The 13,979-nt window shown below is 40.2% G+C and overlaps 2 protein-coding genes across 3 annotated transcripts; one reads left to right on the forward strand and one right to left on the reverse strand.

Moving 5' to 3' along the window:
• Nucleotides 1-386: 386 nt before the first annotated feature.
• Nucleotides 387-8,470, forward strand: gzf1 (GDNF-inducible zinc finger protein 1). The gene is made up of 6 exons (XM_036581756.1): nucleotides 387-492; nucleotides 1,694-3,019; nucleotides 4,594-4,688; nucleotides 4,768-4,935; nucleotides 5,053-5,210; nucleotides 6,112-8,470. Exons 2-6 carry the CDS (start codon nucleotides 1,713-1,715, stop codon nucleotides 6,820-6,822), a joined length of 2,439 nt encoding a protein of 812 aa, XP_036437649.1. The 5' UTR covers nucleotides 387-492; nucleotides 1,694-1,712; the 3' UTR covers nucleotides 6,823-8,470.
• Nucleotides 8,471-8,477: 7 nt separating this feature from the next.
• Nucleotides 8,478-13,700, reverse strand: napbb (N-ethylmaleimide-sensitive factor attachment protein, beta b). Of its 2 annotated transcripts, XM_036581757.1 has the most exons (11): nucleotides 13,443-13,682; nucleotides 12,089-12,168; nucleotides 11,776-11,892; nucleotides 11,385-11,431; nucleotides 10,855-10,932; nucleotides 10,679-10,734; nucleotides 10,486-10,570; nucleotides 10,290-10,394; nucleotides 10,137-10,205; nucleotides 9,995-10,045; nucleotides 8,478-9,793 (listed from the first exon to the last, which is right to left on the reverse strand). In XM_036581757.1, the coding sequence occupies exons 1-11, from the start codon at nucleotides 13,538-13,540 to the stop codon at nucleotides 9,692-9,694; spliced, it is 888 nt and encodes a 295-aa protein (XP_036437650.1). In that variant the 5' UTR covers nucleotides 13,541-13,682; the 3' UTR covers nucleotides 8,478-9,691. The 2 variants fall into 2 exon arrangements, with proteins under 2 accessions (XP_036437650.1, XP_036437651.1); XM_036581758.1 differs by lacking the exon at nucleotides 11,385-11,431 and having other exon boundaries at nucleotides 13,443-13,700.
• Between the last annotated feature and the right edge of the window lie 279 nt (nucleotides 13,701-13,979).

Below are 13,979 nucleotides of genomic sequence, written 5' to 3' on the forward strand. Positions count from 1 at the left end.
GATGTTTGTTAGAGTAACATCAGAAAGAATACATATAGCCATAAACTTTGATAAAAGGCATACGACTGTTATCTTAGGAAAGTGAATAAGGTGTGTGAAGTGATGAAAACATTATAACTTACACGGTTACACATTAGCCATTCATTGATGAATTGCCATTCGTTTTTTTCACCCTGTAAAAGAAGGAAAATTAAAATTAAGTCAGTTCCAGAAAGTCCAGTCCAAAATCACAGCAATATACGGCTCTTAGGAACAACAGCGTATGGAAATAATAGTCTTTATGTAATGCAATGAAAAACGACAGTTTAATTCCTGCTCACAGTAAAGGCTTGGGCTCTAATTTTCCCGGGGGCTGGAATCCCGCAGGCTAACACTTCAAATCCCTTGATTCATTTCCAACATGGCTGCCTGAGCGCTGGGTGCGATTTCTACAGGAAATACTTTTTACATGGCTGTGAATTTGTGAAGGGCTGCCATTTTACCGAGCTTACGGTAAGACATTACTAACAACTATGTAAATCATCCATTCAGTGCATTGCCGTACACTCTGCACTACACAAGCCAAGCAAACTTGCGACTTGAGTTTATTTATTTGAAGCCGTTAGCCTGGTGTTATTCTCGGTCTCCTTCAGACTCACCAAAGCGGAGCTGTGCATGCTAACGTTCACTGTTTGGCTAGCTGTAGGTTATAATTGGGTAGTGTCTGAGTTGTTTTGCGGCTAAAAGTGTAGCCGGATAGTTACGTAAAAGGCAAAGAATACAAATTCTTAACAGTAACCGATTCGTTTCTCATCCGACCCATCACCGAGCACTTCAGCAGGATAATAAAACATTTTCACAAAACTGCACCGTGTGTTCCCTGAGGTGCTGCGCTAGCATGGCCTTTAGCTAACCTAGCTAGCTAACTAACTAGCTAGGTTTTAGGAAGCTGGTTAGGTTAGAAAACGTCGTCTGCAAGCGACACAGTCATGATTACCAGTCAGTAACGTGCGTTGTTCCGATATCATTGAGATAGAGTTATTGACCAGCTAGTTAATCACATAACACAGTGGCCACGTAGCTAAACACTGTGTGATCTGACCGGCTACTTAACGTTAGCTAACTACAAACAAGCAATACATTGAGCATCTGTTGTTCATTTGATTCATTCAAGGTCTAACACTTTACGCTTTTTCTATGACTAACGTAACTGACAAACTATCCTAGCTAATCTAAATCTTACACTATCATATCATATAGCCTAACATGCAAAATTCTCCTGTTGAAAAGAATACTTTAGCTAATGTTCAGAGGATGTGTTCTTTTTTAATTTAAATGAGGTCCTATTGGTTGTACATTATATCAGTTAGAGTAAAATAAGGTGATATGAAAGCGAATTAATCAAATGATCTGTTGTTCATTCGATTCATTCAAGGTTTAACAAAAACGCTAATACTCCTTGTTTTACTACTGACGTAGCTAACTGTCACTAACACTACCCTAGCGCAATAAGACCTAACATACAGTCATCTCCTATGGAAAGTAATACTTAAATGTTGGAGAATGTTTTACTTTTCTCATTTCATTAAGGTCCTATTCGTTATAATGTTGTAAATAATCTTTGTTAGAGTAAAATAAATAAGGATGTTTGGGCAGGAAAGTAAATGAATAAAACATCTACATGTGTTCTCTTTCTTTGCTTTTTTTTTTGCAGTTTTCAAAAACGAATAAAGATGAGAGATCAAGAGGTTCAGCTCATATCCAGCCATTATCATGAAAATTTACTTGAGGCAATGTGGAAATTAAGAGCCACAGGGAACCTGTGTGACATCACAGTGCAAGTCAGTTTTCAAGGGGAGCTGGGGGATTTTGAGGCCCACCAAGTAGTACTTGCTGCAACTAGTGGCTATTTTAAGACTCACCTTTTGGCAGATAAACAAGTAAAAAAATTGTCCTTGACTGAAATTTCACCCAAAGCCTTTAACAAATTCTTAGAATATGCATATTCTGGAAAAATGGAAGTGGAAAAGAGCTGTCTTCTCAACATACTGCAGATGGCGAAGCTGCTGGAATGCCAAAACCTAGTTGATATTTGTGATGCAAAGCTTCTGGATCATGATAAAGAAAGCATGCATGGTGGTAAAGTTGAAACACGAGTGAAACTAAAAAGGGGGAGGTCTGAAAAGCATGCAAAAAAAGCATTAGGTCTGAGAAAAAAGTTGAAACTCAAAACCTTGGATACTCAAAGGGAGAGAAAGGTAGAGGTACAGGGCAGGAGGAGTAGCAGCAGGTTAGCAGGTCGCAGAGTCTCAGTGAATTTCAGCAAGAAAAAGACTAGCCGCAAAGCAAGACCTCAGTCTGAGGCTTATGACCCCTCATTAAGCCCAGATGAAACAGAGATAACACAAGAGGCACCACTGCAGATTTGTGAAACAGAATCCATGGGTCCTAGTGATCAGATTTTCTCTGAGAAGGAGGCTCTCGCTGACAGCGGTTCTGAATCAGCCTGCACTTTGAACCGTGATGTGCCAGATGAAACTCTTGAGGGCCCTGACTTCGTACCAGCTGAAGCCACGGATGAAACAGATGAGGCTGAAAAAGAATGCAAGACAGGCAGTGCAAAGTATGACTGTCACAAATGCATCCGTTCATTTCGCTATGAGAAGAGCTACCTGAAGCATGTCAGAGTTAGTCATGGGATCCAGACTGACACTACCTACCGCTGCAACATCTGCCAGCAGACGTTTGCCAACCGCTGCAACTTAAAGATCCATGAGCGGCATGTGCACAGTGATGAGAGGCTCTTTCCATGTGACGTGTGTGGCAAGGCCTTCAAACGCAAGAAGGATGTGACACGACACAGGCGGCAAGTTCACGAGGGTGGAACTGAGCGCCACTTCTGCCCCGTCTGTGGTAAATCTCTAAGTTCTAAAACAGCTCTCACTCTGCATGAGAGAACCCACACAGGTGACAAACCCTACAACTGCGATGAATGTGGAGCCAGGTTCTCCCAAAGCTCTGCTCTCAAAACACATCAAAGGTAAGAATGCCATCTAAAGCAGTGGTTCTCAGGTGGTCCTTAGGACTGGTTTGAGAACCATTTATCTAAAGAGCAAAGTTGCCAGTTTATTAGGTGCACCTAAACTGCACCATTTTATCAGCTACTATATGGTACACTTACCATATAGGTGCACATTGTAGGGATACAGTTCCTGATTGTAGCCCATTTCTTGCTGCACACACTGTGGTTCATGTCATTATGTCAGATGTCACTAATGTGTCAGTTTCACTGCTATGCACAGCATAATCCACTAACCAAATAATATGTGATCAGCTGGGGTCCTGTAGTTATCCGTTTGCACAGACTGTTGGGGTCAGATGTGGCTGACAAGTTTTGTAGTTATAGCTACAATCAGTGTATATATGCTCACTGGATACTTTATTAGGAGGACCAGTACACCTGCTTAGTCATGCAGTTATCCAGTCAGCCATCAGTGTGGCAGCACCACAATGCATAAAATCATGCAGACGTGACAGTTTACATCAAGCAATGGAATGGGTAAAGAAGTGACTCGGTGGCATGGTTGTTGGTGCCAGATGGGGTGGTTTTGTAATACTGGTTATGACCCTCTTTGCCCTCAGAACAGCGAGCCTGAATTCTTTGTGACATGAATTTAACAAGGTACTGGAAACATTCCTTAGACATGTTGAAGTGACTGCATTATGCAATTGCTGCAGGATTGTCTGCTGCACATTTTTGCTGTGAATCTCCTGTTCTACCACATCCCAGAGGTGCCCTACTGGCCACTGAAGTGCACTGAACTTAGGGATGCTTTTCTGATCATTACTGTTGTAAAGAGTGGTTATTCGAGTTACTGTAGCCTTCTCAAACAAGTCTGTCTGCTCATTGGGTGCTTTTTTGCACCATTCTGTGTAAAATCTAGAGACTCTGTGTAAAAATCCCAAGGGATCAACATTTTCTGAAATAGTCAAACCACCCCATTCGGCAACCATGCCATAGTCAGAGTCATCCTTCCTTTCTTCCTCATTCCATTGCATTTCATTGTAAACTAAAGCCGTTGGTATGCGTCTGCATGATTTTAAGCATTGTGCTGCTGCCATGCGATTGGCTGATTGGATAATTGCATGACTAAGCAGGTGTAATAACTCTAATAGAGTGGCTGGTGAGTGTAGTACAGCAGTGCACAGCACTGGTCCTGGGGATCTATCACCCTGCAGAGTTTAGCTCCAACTCTTAAACACAACTAATTCAGGTATTGAAGGCCTTCATGGACATCTGAAGATTGCATCGGAGCTCTCCAGGTTGGTATATCTCCTCGACTGGGCACAGGTGTAGTGTGCATCAGTGGTTCTTAAACTAGTCCACATGGCCCCCCAGTTTGTCCAAATTTTTGCGATCTCCATGTGTTTTGAGTTGGAATTGTGGACCATTTAAGGGGCCCTGAGGACCAGACTGAGAACCGCTGGTATGTAGAGTAGGTGTACCTGGCAAACTGGCAACTCCGTGTTTGACTTGAAACAGAAGTCCAGAAGGCTGGAGACATACCAGTTTTGTAGTGCTTCATGGTTTACTGGAACTGGTGTACTTCATAGGATCCACACTGGTGAGAAGCCTTTTGCTTGCGACATGTGTGATGCCAGATTTACTCAGAACCACATGCTGGCTTACCATAAGAGATGCCATACAGGTAAGAGTATCAATAATCTCTACTGATAGCATGATATTTCACATGGACCACTCTTAATTAATTATGTTTCTCTTTATAGGAGAAAAGCCTTTTATGTGTGAAAACTGTGGGAAAAGTTTTGCATCTAAAGAATACCTGAAACACCATGCCAGAATTCACTCTGGATACAAGCCTTACAAGTGTGAAAACTGTGGAAGAGCATTTGCTCAACGGAACTCACTTCATCAGCATATGAAAATCCATACAGGTATTCCTTTGTGAAATATATTACCAGCAGCTCAAATTCATCTAATCTATAAAGTCTCCCTCAGACAATACATAAATAAGATCACTGACCTTTGCTGTCTTACTGTGCTCTGTTCAGGTGAAAGGCCTTACCACTGTAAGGACTGCGATAAGCAGTTCACTCAGCTGAACGCTCTTCAGAGGCATCAGAGAATCCACACAGGAGAGAAACCATACATGTGCAGCATGTGTGGTCGAACCTTTACAGACAAGTCTACTGTCCGCAGACACACCATGGTAAGCAGTAAGCAACTGAAGAGATCATACATAAATCAGTCTCATAACTAAACATGATGTAAAGCATGGTCACTAAGCTTGGACGATAGTGTAAATTTGGGCTAACAGTAATCTTCTGCAGAATTATCGCACAATATAATCATGATCCAAAATTAGTTTCGAAGTATCACATGTGAGCATTACAAAGCTTTACCCTATAGTCTGCATTTTTACTAATTGTCATATAATTACTGTATTGTTACAAACTGGACTAGCTTCTAATATCACTTAATAATTTATATTAACAACTATATTCTGTAGAGATGGCATGTAACACTGTTTACATCCTTTGGTTCTCTGCGTTGGATTGGACAAGCTGTGTGGAGTTAATTAGTTGGTGGTGTTCTGTTTGTATATCATATAATGAAGTACTCTTTTCTAATGTATGCATTTTTGAACTAACCATAGATAAGACTGATTTTACAAAGTTAATGAGTAAATAAAGGTAAAGCAATAAAAAATGTAAAAAAATCATGTAGAAAACGAAAGAACAATAATTTGCATAATATTGGAACTTATTTAACTTACCGCAGTAATCATTAATATCAGTTATAACCCCATGGCTCATGGTCGCTTTCTAAACATGACCTTGTATCTCTAAATTGGTACATTACTGAAAAAGGGGAAAACTTTTACTTAAATTTAATGTAAATGAATGAAATTAAAATGTTATTCCAGGTCATTTTGAACCATTTGTATTGGTCCATTTGCTTCATTTGTCATGAAACATTCACATAATTAAAGTAGCACCTGGACTTATCAAATTGTATATAAAAATTTAATATGACAGCAGTGATGTTTGTGTATGTTTGAGATATGAAAAGAAATGCATCTCATTTTCTGTTCAAAATATCATTCACAGACTCATGACAAGGACACTCCTTGGAAGAATTATCTGGTTGTGCTGCAGGGTAATGTAGAGGGTCGTGTCAAGAAGCCTAAGGGCACCTCTCTGAAGAAGGACAAGGCAGCAGCGAATGCAGAGGAACGTCAGGCAGTGGAGAAGCAGAGTGAACCTCAGCCCCAGGAAATAGTAACTGTGTCAGAAGAGCCGGTGACCATCGCTGGGGACTGGACTGGTCCTGGCACCATAGCGCTGGTCAGCCATGGAGCACTGGGCAGCCTAACAGTTATTCAAACTGAGGTGCCTGCTGGTACGCAACTGCAGCCCATTGTCACGGCTGATGGAGCCAGCGTCATTTCTCTGGATAGTTCTGCTGTTGGCATCCCTGTTACTGTCCCCTTTTCCATTCCTATCTCCGTTGCACATTCCATCTCTGAGTCAGCGCCGCTGTCTGGCTCAGTCCCTCTTTCTGATCCAGCTACAGTTTCTGACGTCATGCTGGCTCCAGTGGTCACATCAGCAACATCAGGAGACGCAGTCACAGAAGCCCTTCTGGCTCCAGCTGAAGTCACTTTGTCTGCCTCTACTGAATGCTTAACGGCACAGTCAGAAGTGGAACAGATTCATCAGGTACAAAATTCAGACTCCCATCAGGAAACGACTGAGCATGTGCAGACTGCAGAAACAGTAGAGGCCATGGAGATCTCTACAGGAGATAGTGGAGAGTGATTTTGAAGCTTCTTTTGTGGTCAACACTTTTTCTACACTATATCTATAGGCTCACTAATCTTTTTCCCTACTTTAATGTGTATATACATTAATTGCTGCTTTTTGTAGAGAGTGATTAAGGAAGACAAGAGATTTATTTCTCACAGTTATGATTTTCATGTACATAAAATGTTATGAAGTTTTCCTTTGCCTGGTTTTTAACTGTTAAATCATACTTAATGTCCGATAAGAATGAGGATATCAAAAGTAAGCTGTTAAAACATTTAAACCTCTGTCTATCAGCGTTATGCTGTGTGGCCTGAAGATATCCTTCTCATTGGGAAAGCTGTCAACATGATTTTTTTTTAATTATCTGGACACAATAGTTATACAGCTTACAATCAACTCCAGAATTATTGGCACCCTTAATAAAAATGAGGTAAAATCAATATATTCAATAAAGCACACATACAGTGAGTGATATTGTGGGCTTGAATAAATGAGTAAGCTGCATATTTTTATTTTTACACTGTTTTGGAACTAAAACGTTTTTTTTTTTTTTGGGAAAACAGCTGTCAAAAATATTGGCCTCCCCATTTTTAATATTTGGTGAGGCCTCCTTTGGTTAGGGTAACAGACTGAGCTGCTTTCTGTAATGCTTAACAAGGTTGGAGAATACTTGTAGGGGGATCTTGGACCAGTCTTCCATGCAGAACATGTCTAGTTACTAGATATTCTTGGGTCTTCACTCGTGGACTGTCCTCTTCAAAACCCAACATTTTGTATTCCCACAACCATTTCAGTGTGGATTCTGATGTGTACTTGGGGTCATTAGATCCCTTGAAGGTCCACCGATGGCCAGGTTTCAGCCTTCTGGCAGAGTCAGACAGATTTTTGGCTAAAATCTTCTGGTATTGATGGAATTCATTGTGCCATTGGTTTTCATTGTTTTTCACCAGCAAAACAAGCTCAAGTCTCAATGATCCACCACCATATTTGACAGTGGGTATCAGATATTTTCATTGTGATGATGGTTTCATGTTCATCTGACCACATCACATGATTCCATTTGTAGTTCCAGTGACATTTTGCAAAGTATAGGCACTGCACTTTGTGGTTTGCTCTTACGAAAGGTTTCTTTGTGGAGCTCCTGGTCATGGAGGTGGCATCCGACAGTGAATTTTGAAAACTGAAAACCCCAAAATGCAACTAAACTGTGATGTTTAGATTCCTCTTTGTTGCTCTTTCCAAATTCTTCTTTGCATCTCTTAGCCAATTTTCAACTGTTCCATGCTTTTCAAACTTCATTATCACTGTGATTGTTTTACCCATGTTGGTGGAGGACAAAATTACTTTACATGTGTGTAACCTCATATTTATACCCCAGGGAAACAAGAAATGGTCACAGACACTAATGGAGTTTCTGGAGTGTCTAAACATTTTTGAGGAACATTTGAATTATTAGTTATAATGCTTATTGTGCATGTTTGCTCTTGCTCATATTTTTGAGCAGTGCCAATAATTCAGCAGTTGATTTTATCACACAGCAGAGTATCGCTCTCCACCCATTTTAAAAGTCACCAAGCTTGAATTAAAAATGGATCAGATACTTCTAGTGTTATTCTATATTTTACTGAAACATAAGGATGCAATATGTTAAAGCCTTAACAAAAACATAACTTTTAATATTAGACCTTTATTTCTGTACTTTCATACAGACATTCAACAAGAGATCAACTACTCAGTCAGAAAGAACCTAGATAAGCATGTAGTTAGCCTCTTTTGATGGCTTTTTAAAAACTGTAGACACAGTGAGATACTACACATCAACAATAATACACACAGTGACATGCGCTGCTAAGGACCACAAGTATGGAGAGTGCACTAGCCTAAGTGCTGCGTGAAGTATGAAATCACAACACGACACATAGCACACTGACACAGGTTATACAGGGAGCTCACAAAGTGTTCATAATTTGAATGTGCTGACAAACAAAGAGCAACATGTTATCTTTTAACTGTATAAATACTTGGAGTGCAAACCACTTACTGCAAGCAGAGATAATAGAGATACAGTAAAAATAAGAAAATTACATCTCAGAATGTAAAGAAACCTCACTACAGAAATGAACCTGAATGAAATTAAGAAATAAAGGTTGATATGGAAATTACAGCTCCATTGTTCTTACACTTGTATAGACTTACAATGATCATGAAAATTAGTTCAAGTCTGACTTACATTCCTGGACTCAGTAGCAGCAGTGTGGCCACCTACGACCGACTGTTCACTCTTTCCAGAGTGAACAACATGATAAGTGTTCTGAATCAGAGTGCACATAATATAGTTATAATGAGACATGAGACCCACACACCTGTAGACGTACTAACAGGAATGGGTTGAGTACAAATTGCACAAATAAAAATAAAGAATAAGTCAATAAAATTACAACGATAACTTAAGTGAAATGTCTGGTCTTCTAACTCCATAATTACATTTGTACATGTCATGCAGCACTAGCAATCCAAACTCCAGTGATTACTTAAACAGCAGGGCCAATGCCAAGTTCCCAGGTCCCTAGTTTATCCTTGGCTTTCCTTTAAACTGAACTACACCACTTTGTGCATCCAGAACAACATTCATTATAAAAACAGGGAGTCTGAGATTTAGCGGACCCAAACCGGTCTGACGTTTGAAAGCTAAATATTACATGTCACAAATAATATCCAAAAATCAAATGTAATATATGTTTATACATCCTCTATAAATGCTGCAGCAATAAATTTGACATATTGTACTGGGAAACCTGGACTTGGCCATTGCACAAAAATGATATGAAATGTTCTGGGGAGGGGGTGGCATGCCTTGGATGGTTTCCCCTAACTCTACATTTCACTTTAAGTCCCCCTCATCGCCCTGGATGGTCTTCTTGATGCGCAGAAGCATGGTGGTCAGCCACTGGTCCAGGCGTGAGATAGAGTCAAACTCCTTAACCTAGTATAGAAAGGAAAAATATAAAGAACAGAGACTCTTATTAGCAATCTGCTTTATTATTTACATTTTGTAATATAATGTGAATTCTTTTGTTCCATGAAATCAAGCCATGGTGTCCAATCATTGACTTTATCCAATTAAAACCCAACAGCTCCATATATTAAGACAGATTCAGAAGCATGAGGTAAATGTAAGTCTTACTGCTTCTGTGAAAGCCTCTGCGTTCTGTTCTTCATGGGCCTCCAGAAGTTTCTGGAAGGAGAAATGTTTAGGAGAGTTTGGTAAAACCATCTTCTATAAATATATAAAAATAAATATCCTCTCAGATGCTGAGATTACAAACCTTCAGTAGTTTGCACTCTCTTGAATCGGAGAACGCTGGAAACATTTCCTCATACTTTTCCACAGCAAGCTATACGTTTTGAACAAACACAAACCCATTAGAGCTGATGCCAATTTTTTTCATGGTTCTTGACTACTTAATAAAAAGACTAACCTTTGCATTCAGCTCATCCACAATGAAGTGACATAAGGAGGCTTTGAAGAAGTATTCTTTGGCGCTGTATTTCAGCAAGGGGTTGTCCATGGTGTTCGTTCCAACCTAAAAGCATTCAAATAAGAACTTGTAAAGACTCACTGTGGTTAAACTTAGCCATTTTATGTAATCTTTTCAGGTGTCGTAAGTTTGATACCTGTTCATAGATCTCAATGGCCTTCTGATACTGCTCCAGCTGAGCACTATATGAAGCAACCTTGAGAAGACATTTGTTCGCAGAGCTACCAAATGAAAATGCAATAGCAAAATTAGTCAGAAAAACTCTGAATGCATTTTTGGGTCTGTAAAATTTAAATTGCGTCAATGAGCAATACTGCTGCATGACTTACCTGTTAGACTCCTCGCCTTTGTAATAATCTGCAGCCTGTTCATAATGTGCAATTGCCTAAAAGGAGGAAACATTATTTTTATAATGATTGCCTAATTTAGGCTTTATCATTCTGCTAATTTTGCAGGCATTTGCTATGATTACAGGGAAATGGTTATACGCAAAGTTCCACAGTACCTTTTCAATGTCAACCAGCTCTGACTCATATACCTCAGCGATTGTGATGTGGTGTTTAGCTGCAATAGTAAATCGTCCCTGGGGGGAGAAAAAGGTCATAACTGCTTTAGATCATTGTTATATACTAGAAACTTTACTGATATACTGGCTGGCTGATAATATTGGCTGATATCAATGCTCTGCGATCACTGGCAAAAACATCACCAATAACTACGCAATTCCAGCATTCAAACTCGCAATCTCCTGACGACAGGACAAAACTTTAACCAAATGACCACATTTTACAACACATTTTTATAAAGAGAACTAAAGAAAAATAAGGAAATAAACAGAAACCAAAACTGCAAATGATCAGAATTTTTAGCCACTCTAAATGAGCATCGTATCAGAACACCACAAAATTCCATAATCGATTGGGCCCTAGTAGAAACTAAGCATTTGAAAGAGATATTTTCATATACAGGTAACATGGCTAATCTTGTATATTGATACAAACTGCACTGAGACAGCAGAGTCTACTTTCACCTTACCATGTCTGTGTAAATATCGATGGCTGCATTTAAGCAGTTGATAGCCTCTATGGTTATGCATTAAAAGAAGGGAAGGAAAAGTTAGTCAGTCACAGCAGCACATGCAGGACCAAACAGGACACAAAAAGGGGGGATTCACTCAAACTACACAGATTTAGCTGTAAGACTTTTTGCATTTAAAATCCTTAATAACCTTGGTTTCTGACTTGACTAATGAGGAAAATGATTTTGCCTCATTTTGTTAATGCAGAAATTATTCACACATACATAATGTACAAAATTCCTCCAAGAGAGACAGGCAAGCACAACTGTGTTTGAGTCATAGTGAAATGGGCAGGTGTTAGTGAGAGGTGTGGAGAGCTCCATGAGAACAAGCTGTATTTGCCCTCACCCTGTGGATCAGCTTTCTTGAAGGCATTTCCGGCATCAACAAAGCTGGTGGCGGCATCGTGTTTGTTCTGGAGCTGCATGTGAAGCCGGGCTGCCTGGCAGAAGGCGTTCCCTGCAGCTGGAAACCGTTAAAGACAGCATTATGCACTATATTGTGCTTATACGACAAGACAAGAAGCAGCAATACTAGACTTCCACTGATTAAACATCCATCTTTGTTTAAACGTACCCGTAAAATTGTCATCAAATGCCCCAAGATATCCCATGTACCGTTTACATAAGAATTCAGTGGATTAAAAGTTGATGCTACCTACCACTCCAGTTCTTGGCCATCTTGAACATGTTGGCTGCTCTGGCGTACATCTCACAGGCCTCCTCTACTTTGTGGTTCCCACTGAAAAGTGTAACAGATGACACACAATTTACATTTTTCACATTTATGTTCAAAATTTGTTTTAGATAAATGGCATATCTGCATTGGCTAGATGGCATCATCATCATCATGGCATCAAAGCACTGTTTCCTTTTTTAAATAGGCCAGCTATGAGGACTGTGTGTTGGTCTAAATACATTAAGCTTTTTGAGAGTCTGCACTTGCTGGTGACTGTCAACTGATTGATGCAAGTCCCAGACTGGGGCCTGTAGACTCCTGGGAAGACTCAAATAGGCCATCACAAGCTTCAATCAAACCAAAGATGAGGTTTACCACATAAAACTCTATATATACGCTGTACATAACATGGAGTTAGACTGGAAAGGTTTATGATTGGATTTAGGCCTTACAGGGACCTAACATACAACCAAATGGTGGTCCAGCTGTCCTGATGTTGCCTGGGTTGCTGTAGGTTGGACAGTAGCCATGAAATGACCGTTTAAGCTTTAATTCGAGTATTTATTACTGTGGAATCTCAAGTTAAATGGGAAAATTTTAGCCTTGCTGACCAACGACCTGATAAGCCGACAGTGAGTTATGGCTATGTGATCGAGTGCCTCATTGCTCTTAGGTAATAAGCCCAACTGTCTGTGTAGCTCATTTCTAAGACACCATTATATACGGTGCGGCTTACAGTGAAACGCAGTGAAACTGCGCCAATACTGCGTAAAGGAGAAAGAGGGGCGCATAGTATATTTAGCTAACTAGCCAGCTATTAAAACAGCTCAGATTAGTTACAGATAAACTGAAGTTATTAACTTGCTATTAAAACGGTTTAACGTTAGCGTTCGAGTAACGTTACACAGCAATGGTACGAACTACCTTGAGCGTTTCAGAAACAATTTATTGTGTTAGTTGAGAGCCAAGTTAGAAGAAGAAAATCACACGTGTGGTTCACATTGCCTTTCTTTTATATGAAGTACCTGCCTGATTAATCCTCCCACACAATAACACAGCGGTCTGCTCACGACTCCTCCAGCTGGCTAAAGCAAAACTAGCCTGCAGCACTTTCAACTGTCACCAAAACACTGTAAACACAACCATCTCCACCGATATTAGCTGCATTTCTAAATGCCTTAATGGTAAAACCATTAGGTCCTGTGAAAGCTTAGCCAATTTAAACCACAGGTAGACAGGGCTTATACATGTAAAAAGCGAAACTTGACTGATCGACCTGACCGGATAACATTAACCCTGAATCCCGCTCCAGAAATACCCACTCCAGCTAATCTTACCCAAACATTCCTCCTAAGAAAGACCCCGAGGACTTCACTTTCTTGTCAGCATCAGCCATCAGCTGAATGGCCTCTTTCTCCTTGCCGGAATTGTCCATTGTGCACCAACAAACGAGCAGAAAAATGCGCCAGTAAACTTAATTTTCTGCAGCGCTCTTTAACCCGCTACGTAGCACTACAGTAGCAGGGGATTACTGGCAACGGTTTTACTTTACGTAGGCGTAGAGCTCGCGACGAAAGTCATCATGGGAGTTGCAGTTCTCTGAAACGTCACGCCCCCTCCACCCGCCAGTATTCCACAAATCAAAACGCACTACAACTCCCATATAGGACCAAAACTCCATTACGTAATATTACAGTTGTAGTGTACGAAGAGCTCGTATGTTGTATTTAAGAGGTTTAATCCCGATGTTAATTTTATGCAATACACTTGATGGCAGCACACATTGTTCTAGGGATTACCATCATAGACAGCGCGTACAGGAAAAAACAACACGGCAGTTTTTTTTTTATTTTTTTTTGAAGGCTGTATGTTTA

Source organism: Colossoma macropomum, unplaced genomic scaffold (assembly GCF_904425465.1).
Source record: "Colossoma macropomum unplaced genomic scaffold, Colossoma_macropomum, whole genome shotgun sequence".
NCBI classification, from domain to species: Eukaryota; Metazoa; Chordata; class Actinopteri; order Characiformes; family Serrasalmidae; genus Colossoma; species Colossoma macropomum.

Coding starts and splice junctions, on each gene's coding strand:
- gzf1 (XM_036581756.1), top strand. CDS start 1,713: ATGAGAGATCAAGAGGTTCAGCTCATATCCAGCCATTATCATGAAAAT. Junction 4,689..4,767: donor CCATAAGAGATGCCATACAG/GTAAGAGTATCA, acceptor TTCTCTTTATAG/GAGAAAAGCCTTTTATGTGT. Junction 4,936..5,052: donor GCATATGAAAATCCATACAG/GTATTCCTTTGT, acceptor TGCTCTGTTCAG/GTGAAAGGCCTTACCACTGT.
- napbb (XM_036581757.1), bottom strand. CDS start 13,540: ATGGACAATTCCGGCAAGGAGAAAGAGGCCATTCAGCTGATGGCTGAT. Junction 11,432..11,775: donor CAAGAAAGCTGATCCACAGG/GTGAGGGCAAAT, acceptor GCATAACCATAG/AGGCTATCAACTGCTTAAAT. Junction 10,735..10,854: donor AGCTGGTTGACATTGAAAAG/GTACTGTGGAAC, acceptor TCCTCCTTTTAG/GCAATTGCACATTATGAACA.